The following is a 21417-nucleotide window of genomic DNA, read 5'->3' on the forward strand; positions in this document are numbered from 1 at the left end:
CTTGTGAGGAGTTGAATGTCACTTGAAGAGTCCTCAAATATTTTGCATGTAAGGAAACATAATAATAAGCAAGCTTCACTTAAAACTGTCATGCTCTCTGAATCCTTCAATGTTGGAGAGATTGAATGCTGATTAAAATTAGTACTTAAAATGAGCTTGTAAGCCAAATGTTACTGTTGTATTTATCAAAGAGCAGATGTGTGTTCCTGTCTTGTTTATGTGGAAGCCCATAGCTAATTCAAATCATAATGCTGCCATTAAGTCACTTTGGGTGTCGTAGCAAAGTAGAGTCCTTATCTAGTCCTAAGTCAGTCCAACCCTGGGAGTGGAAGATGAGGTAGATCATTCTTTGATATTGGAGACCACAGGGCCTTTTTTTACAGGTTACCCATTAGTTTTCTATAAGAGAACATTTTTTTTCCAGCTTCCCTTGTTGAACATGGATCATGAGTTTTTAATCTTTGACTTTCTGTCTTGCAGCAGTTGAGGGTGAAATCTGTGACTGCAAGAGTTAGTTTCCCTGTTACCTGGGTCACCTTGCTCAAAGCTTTTTTTGTGTGTCAGAGTTCAACATACCTGTTTTTACTCAGCTGCCAAAGAACTGCTGTTCAAGTGCTGTGGGAAAGAGTATCCTGAATGCATCAGTAGGGTCACTAGTCCTTGGTAGGTCTGGAATAGGGTTGGAAAATGCCAAATAGAGTTAAACATGTGAACATGTGAATGTTCTTTGGCACCAAACTTCTCTGAGAATTATTCTAGTCCACAAATTGACTTCAAAGGTAAAAGAATGAATTAATGAATACAAATCCTAACTTATTTTAAACTGTCCCTTTATGGGTTAATGAGTATAGTCTAGTTATTCATATATATGACATGCAAAGAAACAGAACTGAAGTTAATCTGCGTTGCACATCTATGTTCTGAAGAGCTGTGTGTTCCCCCTTCAGAATTACCCAGACAAAAAGCTAGTCGTGTTTTACATATTTCATAAGAAACAGATAATGCCGGGTGAGTTTTAAACCAACAGCAAGTAAATCACCTCATTTCCATTGTTTCAACAATGCAGACCAGTTTGCTGCCAGCTTGAATTTTCTAATTTTGATTTAAACACATGACTTATAATGACTTTGTTCAGTGGTAGGACTAAGGGATTTATGGTGCACTTGTATAGGGGACTCTCATCACTGTACGGCAACCCTGTCGTTTTTGTGACAGAGTCTGTTTGACTGTTGCTAGATTTATGAGAGAAATAATTCAGAACAGAGTAATAATTTTCCCTTGGCAATTACACTACCATTTGGTACTTTGTCCCTAAGGGGAAAATGAATGTGCTGGGATCTGTCCATAAGTTCGGTGGCTCAGTGCAAAGAACAAATCAAGGTCAGAATGCAGCTGAATACACACTGATGTTTCATAACATAATCTACATCTCCTGCTTTTATCTGACTCATTAAAAGCTCGTGTAATTTAAAGATTATTTTTGATTGCTATGAAATTTTAGTGGGAATTCTTTGTGAGGGATATTTCATTACCACGTTCAGTACTTTCTTTTTCTGTTCATTGCCTCTTTTCTCTGTAGCAGTGGCCACCCTGGCAATTTTTTCAGTGTAAGCAGGATAGTACCATGCTAAGGGTTGGTGCTTGTGAGATTATATAATGTCATAAGCCACTTATATATATATTACTCTTGAAAGGTCTTTTTCCACCTCTGCCCTTCTCATAAAAATGGGATATCACCTTTTCACCACAGTTCATCAGCAGCTTCTTTAGGCATGAAAAACCTGCTGGATGAGGATATTTGTCCAGAGGTAATTTGTCTAATAACTAAACCAGATCTCTTTGCTAGTCTGTGTTCCTGTTCTCCCATTCTCCAATTTAGTCCAGCAGGCAACTGTGAAATTAGGAACACAGATGATAAGACAAACCTCATGTGGTGCTGTGTTTCAAACACATGCTGAAGTTCTCATGTGTAACAGTGGCTACAGAACGATCACCATGCTGATAAACTGTTGGATGAGGACAGTTATATAAAAAGTGATAAAACAACCAAAGGTCTAAAACGTGATCTTTTTGGTTAAATGTTGCTTTTGTACTAATATTTTTTAGATGACTCAATATGGAAAAGACTGACTTAGAGCTGGCTTGTAGAGGCCCATATTTAAGTCTGGGCTGCTTTTGATGTGATCAGTGATGTCAATCAAAACCCTCTAATCTAGAATACAATAAAGAGGGACCCCTGCTTTTTTTTTTAGTTTAAAAGGAAGCTACATAAACAACCATTCATTGTGGGAGATGAAATGGATCTATTAATACTCTTCTGTGAGTATTTACAGGGCAAAAGACCAGAGTTATGGTATTCTTATTATCATGCCTCTAAGGATTACTGCAGTTCTAGTGCTCCTAGGATATCCATTGCCAGAGGCCTATATAAACAAAACTAGACAAATTTCTGTCAGGAATGGCATTGGAATGAATCTGCTTTGGGTAGAGGAGAGACTAGATGAATTCTTAAGGTGGCTTCCAGCCTTTTCATTCCAGATGCTGTAGGTAAAACTTTGTAAACTTTTTAACCTGTACTTGAGAAATGCTTAACCTGAACATCAGTGTGCATTCAGCCACTGTTTATGAATTCACACTGTTTTATTTGACTATTTTATCTCTAAAGGTACTTGCCAAGACTATCCCAGATTCCTCTGCAGAATTTTTTTGGTTGTAAATATGTGCTTGCTAAGATTCTCAGATGGCTACTGGAGACATACCTGGAGAAGCAGTGTGACTGTTTCAGACCAGACATAGGATTGGACATCACAGTATTTCTACGGTGTTTATGTTTGTTAGCTGATTTCAGAATAGCCCATAATCAGTTATTCCCCAAGTAACAGACAATATTTCAGTTTTCCTCTGAGATGGCTGAGCTGGAAAAGAACCTTGTCTCTTAGTCCTGGCTCTCATGCATTTGGACTTTGGCAGGCAATACCTGATAGTACTTTTGCCAGACTTTGAGGATAGCAGTATGATTGGTGGCTAAAGAAAGACAAAAAAAAATAGGGATTTCTGTCACTGACCTTCCAGTGACACTGGAAGACAGAGTAATAAATCAAGCTGTGTGTGTAGAGTATGTACTTAACTTATGTTATAATCTGTAGTGCCTTTGAATAAATATGACCAGACAATTATGACAGGGAAAATTATTTTATATTTTCCCCTTTGATGGGAAGGTTACTACTGTTGCTGTAATGGTAATTGTTAAACATTTCTGTTTAAAATTTCTGCAGGTCTGTATTTTTCCACCAGAGTTTACAGAGATATTTCGAACACACTCATTCTTTGTTCTGCCTTCTTTCTTCATCTTGCTTATTCCCCTGCTCTGTAAATGACAAAAGTGACTTCAATTAGCAGTTGTCACCAGCTGGTGGTGTATGTTTGTCACAAGTCTTGTGACCATCGTAAGTGTTTGACCATCCCCTCCTACTTTGCTGGATGCAAAAATTTTGCTTTTGCTGACCAGATCCTGTGTAACCATCTTTGAACCTAGTTTTTCCAGGCTAGTGGAGGAGAATCCTAGAAGCGTGACAGCAGCCCTTGACTGGTGAGTGAGTTTGCCACTGTTCTGGTGAGCCAGTACCTCTTGCTGGATGCACTATCCCCTGGGAAAGAGGAGTCCTGAAATCACTTTTACTGCTGGACGAGCTTTTAGTGTAAAGTAAAAGCATACGATTGTACTAAAATACAAAGCTTAAGAAACCAGCTGCTGTGCTTGATGCAGAATACTAGAGCATAGCTCACCACACAGTCACACTGCTTTGGCTGGTTTCTGTGTTGAGGGATATGATTTAGCTGAGAAGTATTGGTGATGGTTGGACTGGATGATCTTTTAGCTCTTTTCCAATCTTGATAATAATTGTGTGATTCTGTGATTCTGTCTTCTGCTGACCTGGTTGTCATGATAGTCATGCTACCTCCTCGGACAATTCACACAGGTTCCAGGTCTGTGATCTGGATTGTAGGACTTTCTGTCTCTTTTATGGTTTATGGTTTATTTCTTTTATGGTTTAGGGTGAGAGCTTCTCCTTATATCCTATTTTCTCAACTATAAACACCAAAAATTAGCAACCTTAGTATTTGCCTTACCCTTACCAAACTCTTTCCTTTTTTTTTTTCTGAATGAAAATGCTCCTCAAGTTTTTAAAACCGTAGTAGACATTTAATATTTTATAACTTATATGTTATTTAGCACATTTTACACAAAAAGGTAAAGCAATGAATGTACTTATCACTACCACTTGACAGAAAGTGTTTAATGGCAAATCGTCTGGGAGTGCAGTGTATTTGGAATAAGATGTTCATAAACATGGCTTAGTGGCTGAGGGTGAAAGAATAGGGCTATGTTTTCTGTAGGCATCCATACAGTAAAATAGTGTAGCATCTATAGAACATTCTGCCAAGGTAAAGTTTCTGAAAGGCTTCTGTTTTATCCAGGGAATTGCTCCTGTATTAACTGCCGCTGTAAGAGGATTTTAGATATGTCTCTGCTCAAGTTGCCTCAGAGGTCCAGCCCAACATGTGCTGACAGAGTTTTTAACATTGATCATAGCAGTGATAACCACTTTCCCTCAAAATAATGATCTGAAGTGATGAATTTGTTGTTGTTTATATAATAATGTCATCCACAAGGACTTTCTCTCATCCCCTTCCCTGCTCTCAGGGCTGATTCTGTTGATGTGGGGGCTTGATTTTGATGATATTGTACGTAAGCTCTTCAAGGGTCATACCCAGAAAGAGACGGAAGTTCAGGAGTAAACAGGAAAAGCTGACTTAGACACAATCTGTTTTTGTGAGAAGGAATATACCCTTAAGGATACATTAGGAAAAGTGGGGAACAGGGGAAAGACAAAAGCAAAATTGAATGGGCTGATAAATTTGGAAGTTAGAAGCAGTGAGTGATGAGAGTAACAGTTTCTGTTGTGAACGGGATGAGTATCATCGGCTAAGAATGACAATTTCAAAACTGATAAGGAAGGCTGAAAGCTCAGGAATAAGTGATGGATCTCTCTGAGTTCACTTCTTATGTGTCTTTACGGAGAAGTTAAGCTTAAAAAGAAATAATCTGTTTGGTTTTCAGCAATGATTTCCCTTTTGCATTTAGCATAGGGAGATTTAATTTCAGAAGCATGATGCTAAATGTCCATTAGTGTGGCTATAATAAACGTTCATCTATTTATTCCTTAAGCAGCATGTTTCCTAGAGCTATTCCTTTTGTTCCGTACTCCACACTTTCTCATGTCAATCAAATTATCAGTAACAATAATCACAAATCCCATTAGGAACTAATTACATATATGCAACTTCAAGCTAGTTTACCTCTTTGCTAACATAATCGCCAAGATTTTTAGTCAATCCAGCTTGCTTCTGGCTCCATTAGTTATGGTTACATGTCTTTACAAAGTATTAAGACCTAGAACTCTTCTTGATATTCAGCTGCTTCAGAAATAAGAAAGACCTATAAAATGGAGTAATTTATGTCTCTTGTCTTCAGATGCATTGAGCTCTTTCTGACACCCACTCTAAAAGCACCGCCGTTCTCATTTAATATCTGCTCAGTTCCTGAGTGACACAGTGAGCTCCTCAAGGGATCTCGTTCTTCTTGCTTGACTGAGTTGTAGCTGGTGTGGGGAACAGACCCTTGCTGACAAAATGTGGACAAAGATGATATGAAGCAGACTGGAGACGAGGTCATCATAAGGAGATGGGTAGATACTTTTGAAAGCTGTTATGTGAACTCACTTCTTTCCCAAGAACATGAAGGGAACAGGGTGTAATTCTTCCAACAGAGAGTGTGAAAAACAATGAGTTGCATGGATGATGGTGCACCTTCCAAAGAAACTGTGGGTTTGGACCATACCAAAGAGGATGATCTATTTCAATTGTTTTAGCAAAGTAGTTTTTACATGCTGTTACAACTGAGATCAGCATTTATAGCAACATGTATTGTATGTATTGGTTAATTTCCATAATAATCTGCATAATTTTCTTTGTTTGCTATATGGATGCATCTCTTCTCCAGACAGTGATGGAAATTAAGGGGAACATTTGCAACCAACAAGTAGGAAAAATAGTCTATGAAGCTATATCGTACTGTAGCCTATGTTAAATTGAAGCTTGTGGAATCCAACTTGCTGACTTTAAGTGTTTAATGAAAACAGAATCATTATCTTCTCTCTAGGCAGGTAGAGAACTCCTTTGGGATTTGAACACGTGCATCAGGAGAAGAATAGACTTGTGTGTTTCTGGAAAGTTTACACCCACAGGGTTATACTTTGTTTCTGCAGTCTGCATAGTTGAGAAAAAATGCTGTTCTGAAAAAGAAAATGAGTGCAAATCCTAAAGCTTCGTGTTTCCAGTACTCAGTTTTAAAAAGCAGCTTTCAAATGCTTATGTCTCTATTGCACTTTACTTGTAAAGCTATTAATTTAAAAAGCCTTCCTGAAACCCTGCTAAACTCTTTCCCTTGCAGGGAGAGTTTCTGACTGTAAAAGAATGGAGCAAAGTTCTACCTGATTGATTTATAAACACCTGAAAAAACCCCATAGTTTATGTGGAAAGTGGTGAAATTTCCTTAACCAAAGTGTTGTCACTGAATGCCACTTCAGTTTTATAAAATAAATAATTCCAAAATGGCTTAAGGTAGATAGAAGACAAGGCAGCTATAAAGGAGAGAGAGAAGAGTGGGGAGGAACTGTGAAACTAAAGGATGCTGCTTCTCCGTTAGTTCTTCCCAGTTGCTCATGACCAGTAGAAATGTTCTCTGAAGCAAAATGCCTTTGGTTGTTGATTTTATGAAGACAGCTTTCTGTTGTACAAACCAGCAAAGCAGCACCTTCTTTTTGTTTTGTTGTTGTTTTTTGTTTTTTTTTTTTTAAAGTCAGTTACTTCATTGTTCATGTCTTTTATAGCCACAGGAATCTGTAAAAAGTAGATATATAGTCTAGTTTCCTTTGATGTGTCTTCATGCCTTCCTTCATCCAGTAAGTATGGTTGCACACGTGTTGGGAGAGACTGTTTTTTATAAAGTTGACTTTTATGTTGTTATAATGTGATGAGTTTGTCATGTTTTTCTGCCTTTTAATTTCGTTTGGAAAAAAAAAAAGTCATTTTTGCCTCATCCTTTATCTTCTACAAAAACAATTTAATACTAGTTTTTTTTTTATTTTGCAGAGCTGGTTATTTGCCTCAGAATATTCCTTTGGAGATTATCAGATACCTTTCAGAGGAGAAGGATTTTCTGCCTTGGCATGCTGCCAGCCGAGCTCTTTATCCTCTAGATAAATTACTGGACCGCACAGAAAACTACAACATCTTCAATGTAAGAAATATCGTCTTCCTCTCTTTCCTTTTTCCTTTCTTTCTTCCTTTCTTTCTTCCTTTCTTTCTTCCTTTCTTTCTTTCTTTCTGTCTTTCTTTCTTTCTGTCTTTCTTTCTTTCTGTCTTTCTGTCTTTCTGTCTTTCTTTCTGTCTTTCTGTCTTTCTTTCTGTCTTTCTTTCTGTCTTTCTTTCTTTCTTTCTTTCTTTCTTTCTGTCTTTCTTTCTTTCTGTCTTCCTGTCGTAGTTCAGCCCCGATCAGGACCAGACTACGCAGTCTCTCTCTCGCTCCCCCCACTCTCCGAGAGAATAGGGGGAGATGATATAAGAAAAACGGCTCAAGGTTTGAGATAAGGACGGGGAGAAATCCTTAAAGTTACCGTCACGGGCAAAACAGACTCGACTTGGGGAAAACTATTCATTTATTTCTAAAATTAGCAGGAGAATGAGACAGGGAACAAGATAACCTCCCCCCACCCCTCCCTCTTCCCGGGCTTAACATTATCTCTACTACCTTCCCCTCCCGAGCGGCACGGGGGGGGAAAAGGGAATGGGGGTCGCAGTCAGTTCATCACGCGTTGTTTTACGCCGCTGTATCATCATCGGGGGAAGAACTCCTCGCATTCCTCCTCTGCTCCAGCGTGGGGTCCCTCCCACGGGCCACAGTCCTTCGTGAAACTGCTCCGGCGTGGATCATCTCTTCCACGGGGTGCAGTCCCTCTAGAACAGCTGTCCCAGCGGGCCCTCCATGGGCCACAGCCTCCTTCAGGCCTCCACCTGCTCCGGCGTGGGGTCCTCCACGGGCTGCAGGTGGATCTCTGACCCTCTGTGGACCTCCATGGGCTGCAGGGGGACAACCCGCTCCACCATGGTCTTCACCACGAGTTGCAGAGGAATCTTAGCCAGAAGCCATATTACTCCTCCCCCTCCTTCTTCACTGACCTTGGCGTCTGCAGCCGTTCCTCACAACAGGCTGGCAGACGCCTCTCAGGATCCTTTTTACATCTTATTCACTTCTCATCTCCTCTCCACTTCTTGCAGCCAGGCCGGGCCGAGTCGGGCCCAGTCGGCTGCCTGGCGGGAGGCCAGAGGGTGAGGCCTGCAAGGCCCAAGAGGCTCGCGCCTCCCCCTCTCTGCCCCCCGCTCAGCTGCTTCACATCTTCTCCTCCTTTTTTTCCTGTTTTCCCCTACTTAAATACGTCATCGCAGAGGCGTTATCATGGGACATTCTGCTACCAATTGGCTTGGCCTTGGCCAGCAGCGGGTCCGCCCTAGGCCCGGCCGAGTCCACTGAACCAAGGGGAGCGACTTCTAGCAGTTTCCTACAGAAGCTACCACCTTAGGCCCCCCCTCACTAACAAAACCAGAACACTTTCTTTCTTTCTTTCTTTCTTTCCTTCTTTCTTTCTTTCTTTCTTTCTATCTTTCTTTCTTTCTTTCTTTCTTTCTTTCTCTCTTTCCTCTCTCTCTCTTTCTCTCTTTCTGTCTTTCTCTCTCTCTTTCTCTCTTTCTCTCTTCCTCCCCTCCTTTTCTCTCACTCTCTCTCATTTCATTGCTAAGAGCTGAACTATTCTCCAGTCAGATACTGTAAATGACCTAGGAATATTAGCTTTCTTCCTAATTATTCTTTATTTAAATATAGCAATTGTCAAGCTTTGGTTCATTTGCATTTGAACAGTGATAACTGTTGTTTGAGGCATATATGATTAATAGAAGGAAAGGTAATTATCCCTCTTATAAAATATTATGACAAATAAAGTATTTCACTTAAAAGAGCCAAAGTAATCTATTTCCAGATTTTCTCTTTTGAGGAGACCCACCCACAGCAATATTTAGGTTGATGCCCAAGCTCAGCAAGGACACCAAATACAGGCACAACTGGACAGGATACATGCAAGTGAAGTAAAGATTTGTAGCCATTATTTAATCCAAAAAACCACAGTGAATTCAGTGCAGTTACTTTAATTAGCAAGGATTAGATCACCATGGAGTCAAAAGCCCATTCATAATTGTGTCTGAAGGGATAGCGGTAACAGCTAGCAGTAAATAATTAAGATAGACATGACAAACATTTTAACATTTTACCTGAAATTGAAAAAAAATCTTAGCTACACTGAAGCATGTTTGATGAAGTACACAAGATTTGATTGCAGCCAGTCACAATTATGAACTCTTGGGTTTTTTTTGTTCACTATAAATTTTATTTAGTCTACATATTTTCAATGGCCAACATACTGCAATTTTGTGTAAGTTTGTAAATGAAGGAACGCTTTAAAAAATTAAATGCTTAAAGGTGCTTTTTTCTTCTTAAACATATATTTGCTTGTGTGTGTCTGTCTGGAGACACACATGCTCAGGAAGTAGGAAGCTAGAGGTGACTGGAGATATATATATATATATATGTAGAAGTACATAAATATATGTATACACACATATACAGAGCTACCTGCTGACATGGAAAATTATTTTTATAGAACATACACACAATGAAGAAACATTGAGATTCTTTATGAACCTACAGTACGAGCCTAGATACAAACTAGAGCTGTAATATAAAATAATGTGGAAATAACTTGCATGTTTAGTCTGTTGTTAACTGCACAGAAAAACTCTTGTGAGCCTACCATTGTTATTTCACTTTTAAACATGCCTTGGTAAAGAAAACACAATTTTAATAAATAAAACCAGTAAAATTCACGACTGGGTTGTGTTTTATCACTACTGATGAGAGCTTTGAAAGCAGAGGTGATAGCAGAGGAAATAAAAAGTCTTTTCAGTCACAGAATAACATATCTGCTAGAGAAAGCCGCGCTATGAATCTCCTTTTGTGTTGACATCATATATACATGCCTGTGCATCCACACTAATAAAATAGATGCTCTCCTATCTGGTTCTTTATCTCAGTTCTCTTTTTCAAATTGGTGAATTCCACTGGCAAACATTACACTAAATACAATGACAGTGGTTTTCTTCACAGCTGGCCAGAATATATAACTATATCTCCTGTGTAAAAAGTAGAAGTAAGCTAAAATATATCTTGGGCTTGTTTTGTTCTATAGGCACACTAAGAACCTAAATTTAAAACATAGTGTCATTAAATGTACAAAGCTTATTTGCAGCCACATTGTTTGGTATTCTGGAGTCAATTGACTGTAGTTATGTGACCTTTTTGCCATAGCTCTGGATATTAAAACAATATTCTTTTAAAAGTGAACATGCACAATGTAGTTGAGATTGGCCATAGAGTAGAAATTAAGCCGTTGATACTCTTGCAGCCTCTCAGCCGTGTATTGTAAGTTCAAAATACCAGTAAGAAACTCTTCTTAAATTGATGAGGTGTATAACAATAAATTGTCTCATCCTAGGCATCTAATCAAATAGCTGTTCTGTAGATTACTTCTCACTATAGCAGTGAGGAAGGATTGTATGTGGACATGTAGCTTTGCTAAATGCAGGTCAAAATCTTTTGAAAGTAGGACATTGTTTGTGTGAAAAAGAAAGACAAAAACTCAATAGTTAATAGTATTTAGATTTCAAATTAAAAATAATTTAAAAATGTTAACACTGAATATGTTTTTCTTTTCCCCCTCAGGAGTATATTTTAAGACAAGTTGCATCAATGTATCTCAAGCTTGGATGGCCAACGAATAATTTAAACAAATCGCTTGTTCAAGCATCCTACCAACATGAGTACTGTTATTTATTTTTTAAATTATTGTTTGTTTTCAGGATATAGTTGTAATCATGCACTCTCCTAAAATTTGGTTTCATCTTTAGGATGTCATACTTTCCTAGCTTTGTCTTCCTTCTGTTTTTCCTTTCTGGGTTAGAGGGAGAGGAGCAAGATGCTGTGAGATGAATTCCTCTTTCCTGAGTTTGGAGAACATGATTTCCTAAGCCTTAGTTTAAAATTTGACAGCACTGGATGTTTAAGAACTTAGACTGATGTGTCCACAGAAGTCAGGAAGAGTGCATAAGTATAAATATGGGCCGGTTTTGTTTTATGACCTTACTTTAGTTGTTGGAGCAGCTGAAGGCATTAAGTTGACACTGAGATTTGTGTAGCTGGATTATCTTTGGTATGTTGCCCAACTATCAGTGGCTGCTACTGTTATAAGAAATAACTTTTTGTAAACATTCAAACACATTCATTAATGCAGCCTTATTGCTTTCTTAAATTTGGACAGAGAGTTGCGTCGGGAAGTAATCATGTTGGCCTGCAGCTTCGGTAACAAACACTGTCACCAGCAGGCTGCAACGTTAATCTCGGATTGGATTTCTAGCAATAGGAACCGGTAAGTGGAACCGAAACGTGTATTTCCCATTGCTCCTACTCAGAGGCAATACAGCTGGTGTGCTTTTCCTCTCCTGCCCACCCTCGCCCGCAGTGCCTTGTTCTGCAGGGTAGTATGGGAGAAAGCAGAGGTTGCTGACTGTTATTTAAAAATGTCTGTGTGGCCTCAGAATTAATTATTTGACTTTGCATGTATGTGTGGGTGGAGGGGACACCCATGTAGCCTCTGCCCACTGCTGATAAATTGCTGTCAGATAATTATATGCTGGAAGGCTAGAAAATTAGTTTTAAGGACGGATTTAAAGGAAGAAAGATGAGTGAACACTGCATTGGCGGACAAACACGGAGCCTGTGTCAGGGCAAGAGAGCAGAAGGTGCTAAGTGATTAAAGAAGCGAGAGAAGTTAGAGGCAGAAGGACTGAAAAATAAGAAAGGAGACGAAACAATATATTTGAGGGAAATATAATGAAGTACTTAAGGGTGAAGACTTGGAAATTAATGTGATTCAGGAATACATGGAAAAGCTCGTGTAAGATTTCGGAGAGGGGATAATATGATAGCTGATGTGTTGAGCATTAGCAGCACTGTAGTGGTTTGACAGCAGGTATGTAAGTTAGGCTGTCCAGACACAGGCTTATTCAGCTGAGGCAAGAGAACATGAGCCATGGGTGGTGTATGAAGTTTATCTTTTAAAAGCAAGTGTCTAAGAAATGTTAAATTACTGAAAATACTTACTACTTAAGTATGTAGTGATCTATGGACAATAAGATAAGTACAGGGTGTAGGTTAAGACCATGACTTCTTGAGAAAGAATGATGGATTTTCTGATTATGTGGAATGTGAGTGTAGAAGTATTTCCATAGTACATCACATGATATCTTGGTTTAAAGGAAAATATTTTACTTTCAAGTAACAAAGAAACAGAAAAGAGAAACTTCTTACATCAAATGTTGTATTAGCTCTGCAAAAGGATCAGATCTCTATAGATGTATAGGCATGTAGGATTTTTCAAAGACATCTTGAGCCAATCAGATGTTTATTTGCGATTAAAATATGTTTATCTTTATAATCTCTGTAAACCCTTGGCAGGCCCACTCAGATGCATAAGTACCTGAATGTGTTTTAAAACCAGTCGTGAATTGAGCATGAATGGAAATTACATTCCTATATGACTTTAAAACTTCTGAAAAAAAAATCATTAACCATGACTATGAACCTTTAAATAAGATGTGTGTGAGAAGGAAGATTTTCTTGTATTAGATGATACAAGATATATTTACTATGAAATATATACCACGGTGTTTTGTATGAATTCTTGTCATCAGCAGCTACAATCAGTAAGAAACTATTTAAAGAGGAGATTAAAGAGAAAGAATCATTGGAAACAATCTACAAAAGTAGTTTACTTAAATATTCGTTTGTGAAATTAATTAATCAAACCTAGCATCATCTATTAGAATGCACAGCACTAGATTATTCAGTGTTAAAAAGCTGTCACCCTGCAAAGATTTCTCTTACCCTGTGCCTTCATCCTTTCCAACAGGACTGAAGAAGGAGGCATCAGAAAAAAAAAATAAAAGCAAACTTATTGCTTTACTAACAATAGAAAGAGAGGAAAGGAATAAATTTAAGAAGCCATCTGAAAATTCATCTTAGCCTCTCTGTGGGGCCATTCTTGGGAGCACAAGATTGTGTCTGCCAGCGTATGACGAGTTTTATGATAAAAGTGTCACAGCAGGGCAGAGGAAGAGAATAGTTACTAAGTTAAAGCAGTGCATTTCTGCAAAGGAACTTCACAGTTTTGAAAAATATGTGCAACAAATAGTGTAATTAAGGAATACAGATTGACAGTCAGCTGATAAATGAGGGTACAACTTGCAAAGAAGACAGAGATGTGTTTTTCTTTATTTCTTGAGGTTATAGGATTTGTTCAGTTCCCCACGCCAGAATTTACCAGTTGCTATTCTCAGAGCAGTCTCACATACTGAATGTAACTAACATAGGAGCAGACTCATTTCCTATCTACTTACGCTGAAACAACATTGCAAAGGCTATTGTTAATAGCAGCTCGGTAGACATAAAATCAGCTTGTGTTTCACAGTAACAACATTTGTAGGGGTCTTTCAATATTCTCTCAGGAATGTTCCAATCCCTGCTGCATCAGTGGTACCCCATATCACCAACTCAGATGGAAACCTGAAAATAAAGTAGGGGCTCTTTTCCCTGCTTTTCCATCAAGAAGATCACAGAATCATAAAATAATTCAGGTTGGAAGGGACCTTTAAAGGTCGTCTAGTCCAACCCCTCTGCAAGGAGGAGGGATGTCTTCAACTAGATCATGTTGCTCAGGACCCTGTCCAACCTGGCCTTTAATGTTTCCAGGGATGGGGCATCTATCACCTCTCTGGGCAACTTGTTCCAGTATTTCACCTCCCTCATTGTAAATTTTTTTTCCTCGTATCTAGTCTGAATCTACCTCCCTCTGTTTTAAAACCTGTGCCCCTTGTCTTATCACAACAGGCCCAGCTAAACAGTTTCTCCCCATCTGTCTTATAAGCTCCCTTTAGGTACTGGAACGCTGCTTTAAGGTCTCCCTGGAGTCTTCTCTTCTCCAGGCTGAACAGAAGAGGTGCTCCAGCCCTCTGATCATCTTCGTGACCCTTCTCTGGACTCACTCGAACAAGATTGTATGATCCTGCAATAAGAATTTAATGAACACGGTGTTTAAGTCATGCTTCTGCCTCTTTTAGAATGTCAGAGACAGTAGCTAGCTCAAGGGCAAAGGGCAAGCAGATACGTGCAATAGACAGACAGAGAGCACATTCAGCAAGTGCCGTTTTTTATCGTTTCTCATCAGTCAAGTGTTTTGCTCAGTTTGATGCCCTTAACAGCTGTTTGTGAATTTACTGCAAACAGCTACCTCAGAATCTGTAAGAATCCTTCAGAGCTCGTTTCCTCACAAAGAAGGGGAAACTCATGCTGTGCATCTCTCTCCAGACTTCTCTGACAACGCCTGGTGAAAAAAGCTGGTGACAGGTACAGAAGATAGATGTATCCTTGCCTGTTCCACTCCTTATCAGCAATGAGTAAAGTTATATCTGCTGAAAACTACTCTAAAAGTTCTTGTAGGTGCCCTTCCCTCTCCTGAAACAGAACAGAGACATTGTCTGATGTGTTGCAGAAAGCCTGGTCTTGGTGAGTTTGCATAGCCAGAGCATAAAGATAGAGTTCCAGAAAGCCAGAGATATTTTTACATACAGGTATAATTTGAATTTGTTGTAATGAGAGTAAAAATAAAGGCCAGTTTGCAACCTTTCTACCCATTCCTTCAGAAAAACCTTGTTCTGGAAGACAAGATGTTTCATGCAATAAGCTAATTTGCAAGCAGTCTGCGTTGGAAGGAACACAAATTCTTCAAAGCATTAGATCCCAAAATGAGACTATGGAATGAGGCTCGTGTCCCGAGATTCTAGTCAATACAAAATTAGGGTAGTATTAAATTAACATGTGATATTAAATAGCACATAAATGCACAGGGATTAAATCTTGTAAAGGAGATTTTTGATTCTCTGGCAGTTGCTGCAGTTAAAGTTCAAATAAGCATAACAGGGAATGTGCTGTAATACTGTAGAAATGCTAAAATTCATAACTTTTTAGCCACGTTTTTAATCTATGGCTTTTTGTAAGTTCTTTTGAAATGTTTTTACTACTTTACTTATAGCATATAATTACAGATGAAGTGTTGGGTAATAAACAAATACAGTAACATCTAACTCTGTTTTACCAGCATATGCCTACAGTTGCTGTGGTTTTTGGTGATTATATTTAGTCTGATAGGTCCAGAAATTAATTACCATCTACTCTTCACTGTAGGGGATTGAAATAATAATAATAATAATCAGTTACTGTCTGTACTTTGTAATTACATATTCTTTACTGTGCAAGTAATTTGCCAGTGTTCACCAAGTAAAATCATGGTCATTCATAGCGCAAAGCTAGAGGTCCTCTTTGTGTTTCCAGCACTATTTGAAAAAAGCTATTAGATTTCCAACTCTAGCACTGCAGATTTTCTTATGGAATTATTAAAAAAGCCCATACATGTGATTTGCAATATTAGCCTCCATGCATGAAAGTGGAAGTCAGCTGAGGGGCTTGAAGGCTTGAATTTCTGAAGTTACTTCAGCATTGCAGTGCTTCATTCTTAGATGTCTGGCTCACAGGGCAGAATCAGACGCTTGGAGTTACACTTCGTACGAGGGGATTTGGGAGCCTCTAAATGAAGTTGGTGGCAGCCACAATGCTGAGTGAAGAGCCTCTTAACATGAGACGGTGAAGGGAAAGTGAACTCTCTTAGGGTCTGGCACTACTGATAGGAAGATGACTTTTTCAAATGAATTTGTAAATGATAATCATAGGGTTAAGGGTCCTTGGAAAAGGTGCCTTTCAAAAGTGTTGCTAAAGCAGGAAAAAGTCTACTCCTTTTCTTTTCAAACACAGCTGACAGAGAAGCTGGCCCTCAACTGGCTTTTAAGTTCTGAAATTGTGGTAGAGTTTCAGTTTTGTACCTCAGCCCTGCCTCTGCCACATGCAGAAGACCACCCTGATGACCTCTCGGTGAGGTCTTTGGGAAGTATTAAGACACCCCAACACACTTTCCTCTTCTAATTGAAGCTCAGCCCCTGGGTTTTACTTCATTAGCAAGAGAAATGATACAGCTCTCCAGCCTAAAGGTGACAGCTTTCATCTGAGGGAGGGAGGCTTGACTACCTGAAATAACAAGATTGCTTTGTATGGAAAGGCGTTTAGGTGGTATTGCTCACTACCACTTTTGCAGGGCAAAACATGATGCTAAAACAAGGAACATAACTCTAAAAAAGAAGTTTGAGTCTACAAGGAGCAAACAAGACACTTAACATCACATGTAGAAGAGGCTGTAAGGAGACATCTGGTTGTATTGGTCTAGGAATTGATATCATATTTTAATTCTTGAAATTGTTAAAAAATAAGTTATTATTTCTTTCAGATGAAAATCTGAGATTAGGCTTCAAGGTATGTCTTACAGCCTTTTTAATCAATGGATCTGGGTAATTTTGCTGGTTTTAAATGGCTGATGACTCCAGCACATTTTGCTTGAAAGTCTACATTGACTTCTGACTTGGTAGTCGATAAGAAGGCAAACATTTTCAGTCTGTTAAGTGAATGCATGCTGAATATGTGCTACTTCTGTACTGGAGCAGTGGAAACCCTCGAAAATTCCATATTGGTGTTCAGAAGAATACAGACCTAGTAGAAGATACATAAGCACGTTGAAATTTCCCTCATAGTTTGAGAAGGCAAGGTTACTGGGATGCAGTCAACAGCAGAATGCTGTTACAAGAGAAGCTACTGTTGGCTGAAAATTAAGATGTTTGCTTCTACCTTCATTTAACTGAACTTATCCCTGTGAAGCTCTTTCATGTGTGAAGAAATACATTATTCACACTCCTTAGATACAACAACATTGTAGTTCAGCCTAAAAAATTAACAAAATTACCATACAATGCCTGCCTGAGCTTGAGGCTCAGCCTTGTTAACCCCTTTAACCTTCATTGCCTATCTATTCTGAAAGAAAAACATGTTTCTAAGAGGATTACCATTTTCAGACTTTCTGCCTTGGGTATTCTGAGTAGACATGTATTTCTGAGGTTCAGGAAAGAATGTGTGGAGAGCTGCAATCTGTAAACTGCTGACAGGAGATATCATAGCAACGGGTAACGTGAATACACACTAAGATGGCTCAAAGCATAACTTAACCATTGACACAAGCATGTTTTTGCAAATCTGTGGGTGCAGGCGTGATTTTCTTCCAGCTACTGCTACCATCCATTGGCTACAGATTGCCACATACGCATTTCTGCTGGCAAAGTGGCCTGTGGATGTGTGTTCGCTTGAGGCAAAGCTAGACAGGATAGTGTGAACATGTGAGAGCGCTGCTTTGAACTGAGGCAGCTGATTTTGCCTTCAGCGGAAAAAGGAGGGTTTGCATTCTGGCTCTCTTAGTAGGGCTGTAGTGATGCTATTCTTTTGCTAACATGCTGTCGTGAGCAGTGGGAGATTGCCTTGCATCAGGCACAATTACGTGGTGGTGTTTCTCTAAGATGTTACTGAACCCATTGGAAGGCCCTTAGGTAGTCATAGCCACTTCAGTTTGCTCTTAGTTTTTTCTTCTTTAGAAATCTAACCATTGCTACTTATCAGTTGCCGTCTTTTAAATGGAAACAAAGTACTTTAATTAATTGCCTCAATACCCCTAAAAAACTTACAGTAAATGTATTTGATCTAGGCTTCGTATCACTTTGGGGTGATTTTAGGTTTAATGCAGTTTTTCTTATTTTTACTGTGATTCCTCTGTTGCAAGTGCTCTGATCAGTTCTGTCTACTTGGAATACTGCCTTGCAGATATCGTTAATTGAAAAAAAAACGTGAAGAGTCAATATTCTGCCACATCAAACTTGTGTAAAGTTGCATTCTGATGTCTGCAAATTTGGTCTGTCTTGTCCTTGCACCTGTTATGCCTGAATTTACAGTTGATAACAATCTGCTAATCTTTGATCAACAGAGCTAAGCTCACTATACTATCTGATAAGTAAAGCTAATGTTCAGTACTTAGCTTATTTCTAATACTTTTTAAATTTTTTTACTTTTTTTTTTAAATTCGAAGTGTACTTCCCATGTATACTCTCTAACACAAAATATAGAAAGGCATGAGTTTTCTTTTTCTTTTTTTTTTTTTTTTAAGGAAAGCAATGGTCAGATGAATAGATGATGTTTGCAGTGGAGTGCAGACTGCTGCACTGAATTAGGCATAATTTGAACAAAGACAGTGATAACCAACAAGCCTAATTTGAGGATACTATCTCTCCATACTTCTTGTGCAGAATTTGTATTTACTCTGCAAGGGACAATGGATTCATGTCGATCCACCTGCTGAAATTGGCAGTGTGCTTACTTGGATGGACCTTTAACTACTCAATGGAAATGCCATCAGAAAAACAAATTGCACTGCAGGAGCGTACAGGAGAGTGTAACATGTCTATAAGTGAAACTAGCCATAGATCTGAGGGAGTGGTAAATAATAAATTGCCAGTCATTAATTGAGATAATTTCAATGAAGTCTGGCTTACACGATAGAAAATCAAATGTTTCCCCCCAAAAAAAGCATTTTTGTTTCCTTTTCCTCCTCCCTTGTTTCTCTCTAAAGATTTGAGATGCATAATTTTGTTGCTTTGTTTCACACGGGCACACTAGTGCTACAATCTTGCAACAACTTATAAATGTACTTAAGTTTAACCACCTACATAAGTATTTGTGGGAATGTGGCCAGCAGGTTAATTATTTTTGTTAGTTGCTTGGAACAGGCACTAGGTTTTTTTCACAGGTTTGATGCCCACCGGGTATTTTTGGAAATCATTAGCAGCAAACATGAAAAAATGAGAGTTATTTTCATTTTTTTTTCACACATGAATGTCTGATATATTGAAAAAACAATAAAATGGATCCCTTCTTCTGTGTTCTCAACCCCTAGAAGTTTTAATTACTGAAAAAATTCAGGCATAGCTATTCATGCATTTTGAAATGTTACTGGAGCTTTGCCAGCTAATGTCAGCCAATGTTGCTGAAGTGATTTAACTAATTAATAGGTTGTTACAACATTTGAGTAGAATCTTGCACTCAAGTCAATAAAACTGTTTAAGGAGGAAGAAAACACTGTTGAGTGCACAAGTTAATCGAGGAGTTAGTGCTCTGAAAGGCCATCTAGGGAGTAGGTCTGAAAAGAGAGAGGATTTTGTCTTGTGGAAGACAAAACTGGGCTTTGTTGGGCAACTGGTTCAGGTAGCATTTTCACATTCTGACTTCTTTGGTGATCACAGTAAAATGACCCTATATGTAGCAATTATGGATTAGCAGTAATTAATTACAATCCTTAGAAGTTAGATAGATTTGTCTCCAGTTTTCTCTTCAGGAATGATCTCTCCACAACTCTGCAAAATAATTGAACAAAAAGAACCATATTTTTATTGGAAAAGCTGTCCAGAAGGGACAAAACAAGGCATATCTACTCAGAGATCAGTCTCACAAAGAGGTGCTTAACTCACTACTCTGTCATTAAAATCAGCATTGAAGAGCTTGATTGTGCTAGTCATGTATTCAGTTATGGGATATCTACCAAAGGAAGGGAAAGGAGCAAGAGCAGTAACCATCACTTGGGGGATGATATATTCTCTGCCTACCTCAGTCATCCCCATGTGATACCTGAAGCTCTGAAGCACAGGACTGGGACTGAGGAGGCCTGATGCCTGTGTGTAGCTTTGCCACAGGCACCCTGAGTAACCACATCCTCAGTAAATATCCCCTGAATCCAATGCATGACAGGCACCTAAATGTCAAGCCCGTCGCAGCTCTGTGCCTCAGTTTTCAAGAGGAAATTATGCCCTTTCTCTTCAGACTGGGCATGTACTGTGGCAGAGGATGCTCCCCTCCTCTGTGTGCACAGTGGTGGCAGCAGCATGGCTTCTGGAGATGTAATACAGATTGGGAGTATAAGCTTTGGGACTGCTGTCTTAGAAAATAAACTTTGTGCAGTGCTGTTCCTTGTAGCAGAATCTGTATTACAGATCTGCCAGCAAAGTACCAATACTTCTTTGTTATTTCTTATCTAAGCCGTGTAACCTATTAACAAGAGTATAAATATAGTCATCAAGAAAAATAGGCTTAAGTTAAATGTTAAATAGTTGCAAAAGTAAAGAATAATGTTTCTGATTAATTTTCTTTGTCACATAGTACCCTAAATGGTATTGAAATTTGTCACTTAATCAAAGAACTGTCTAAACTGTGTGCAATTACATTTTAAAAAATTAGAACACAATTTGCCCAGAAGATAAATAATTATTGTCCAATTTTATAAGTGTATCTCCAATTGTTAGAATATAGTTTAAATAGGAACAAGTATGTACCAATTAATTATAACTTAGAAGATTATTCTTAGCTCATTGTAGAGCTTTATTATTCACTCTTGAAAAAAAATTCTCTGAAAAGGCACAGCACGATTTTAATTATTTTTTCCTAACTGTTTAACTTTTTTTCCCAAAGTGTTTAATTTTTAAACATGAGCTCTGCTAGCTACATATTTCATTCTTACCGTCATATCTCTTAAGCAAGAAAAATAAAGTTAAATAAATTGGATCAGTATTCAAATAAAAGCCATTTGAAGTGATGCTTTCAAAAGTTAATCTTTATCTTTATTCTTCTGAAGTATCCATCAATCATATTAGCTCTTTAAAAATGAGACCAGCCTTGAAGGCCTAGATGAGGTTTAATATAACAAGGGGATATGTTCTGCAGTGCTCCTTCCTAAGCAGTACTGAAACAATGGTAATTTTATCAACTTGATTCAGTTAATACATAGGGCAAGCATTCCACATGCTGATCTAGTGCCTTGGAACTGGAATTTCAGAGCAACACTTTCCATGAAGCTATAAAATTTAAAAATCTGTAGACCAGGAAGATTTTGCATGTTTAGATGATGATGCAGGCCCATAATGACTGGAGGAGAGAGAAAGCAAAAATCTCCACAAATGGAGAAAATTCAGTTAGAAGGCTCTCTGTTGAGGCAGTAGTTAAAGACAAATGACTTTTGGGCTATTCACATTTTCATGAACAATTCTAATTTCCACAAAAAGGACCCCGCTGCCTACAGTCCTGATTACAAGCCTCTCACAGGAGTA

General features: G+C 38.5%; 1 protein-coding gene across 1 annotated transcript in view; it reads left to right on the forward strand.

The window, feature by feature from the left end:
- The window catches only part of TRHDE (thyrotropin releasing hormone degrading enzyme), a 212520-nt gene that overhangs the window by 177650 nt on the left and 13453 nt on the right, over positions 1–21417 (forward strand). Inside the window, exons 13-15 of the mRNA XM_086740041.1 lie at positions 7216–7363; positions 10952–11049; positions 11547–11654. Of these exons, the coding sequence (XP_086596167.1) occupies positions 7216–7363; positions 10952–11049; positions 11547–11654 (354 nt within the window). The remainder of the gene's footprint in view (positions 1–7215; positions 7364–10951; positions 11050–11546; positions 11655–21417) is intronic.

The sequence above is a fragment of the Chlamydotis macqueenii genome, chromosome 1, assembly GCF_036417535.1.
Source record: "Chlamydotis macqueenii isolate bChlMac1 chromosome 1, bChlMac1.mat, whole genome shotgun sequence".
Taxonomy (NCBI): domain Eukaryota; kingdom Metazoa; phylum Chordata; class Aves; order Otidiformes; family Otididae; genus Chlamydotis; species Chlamydotis macqueenii.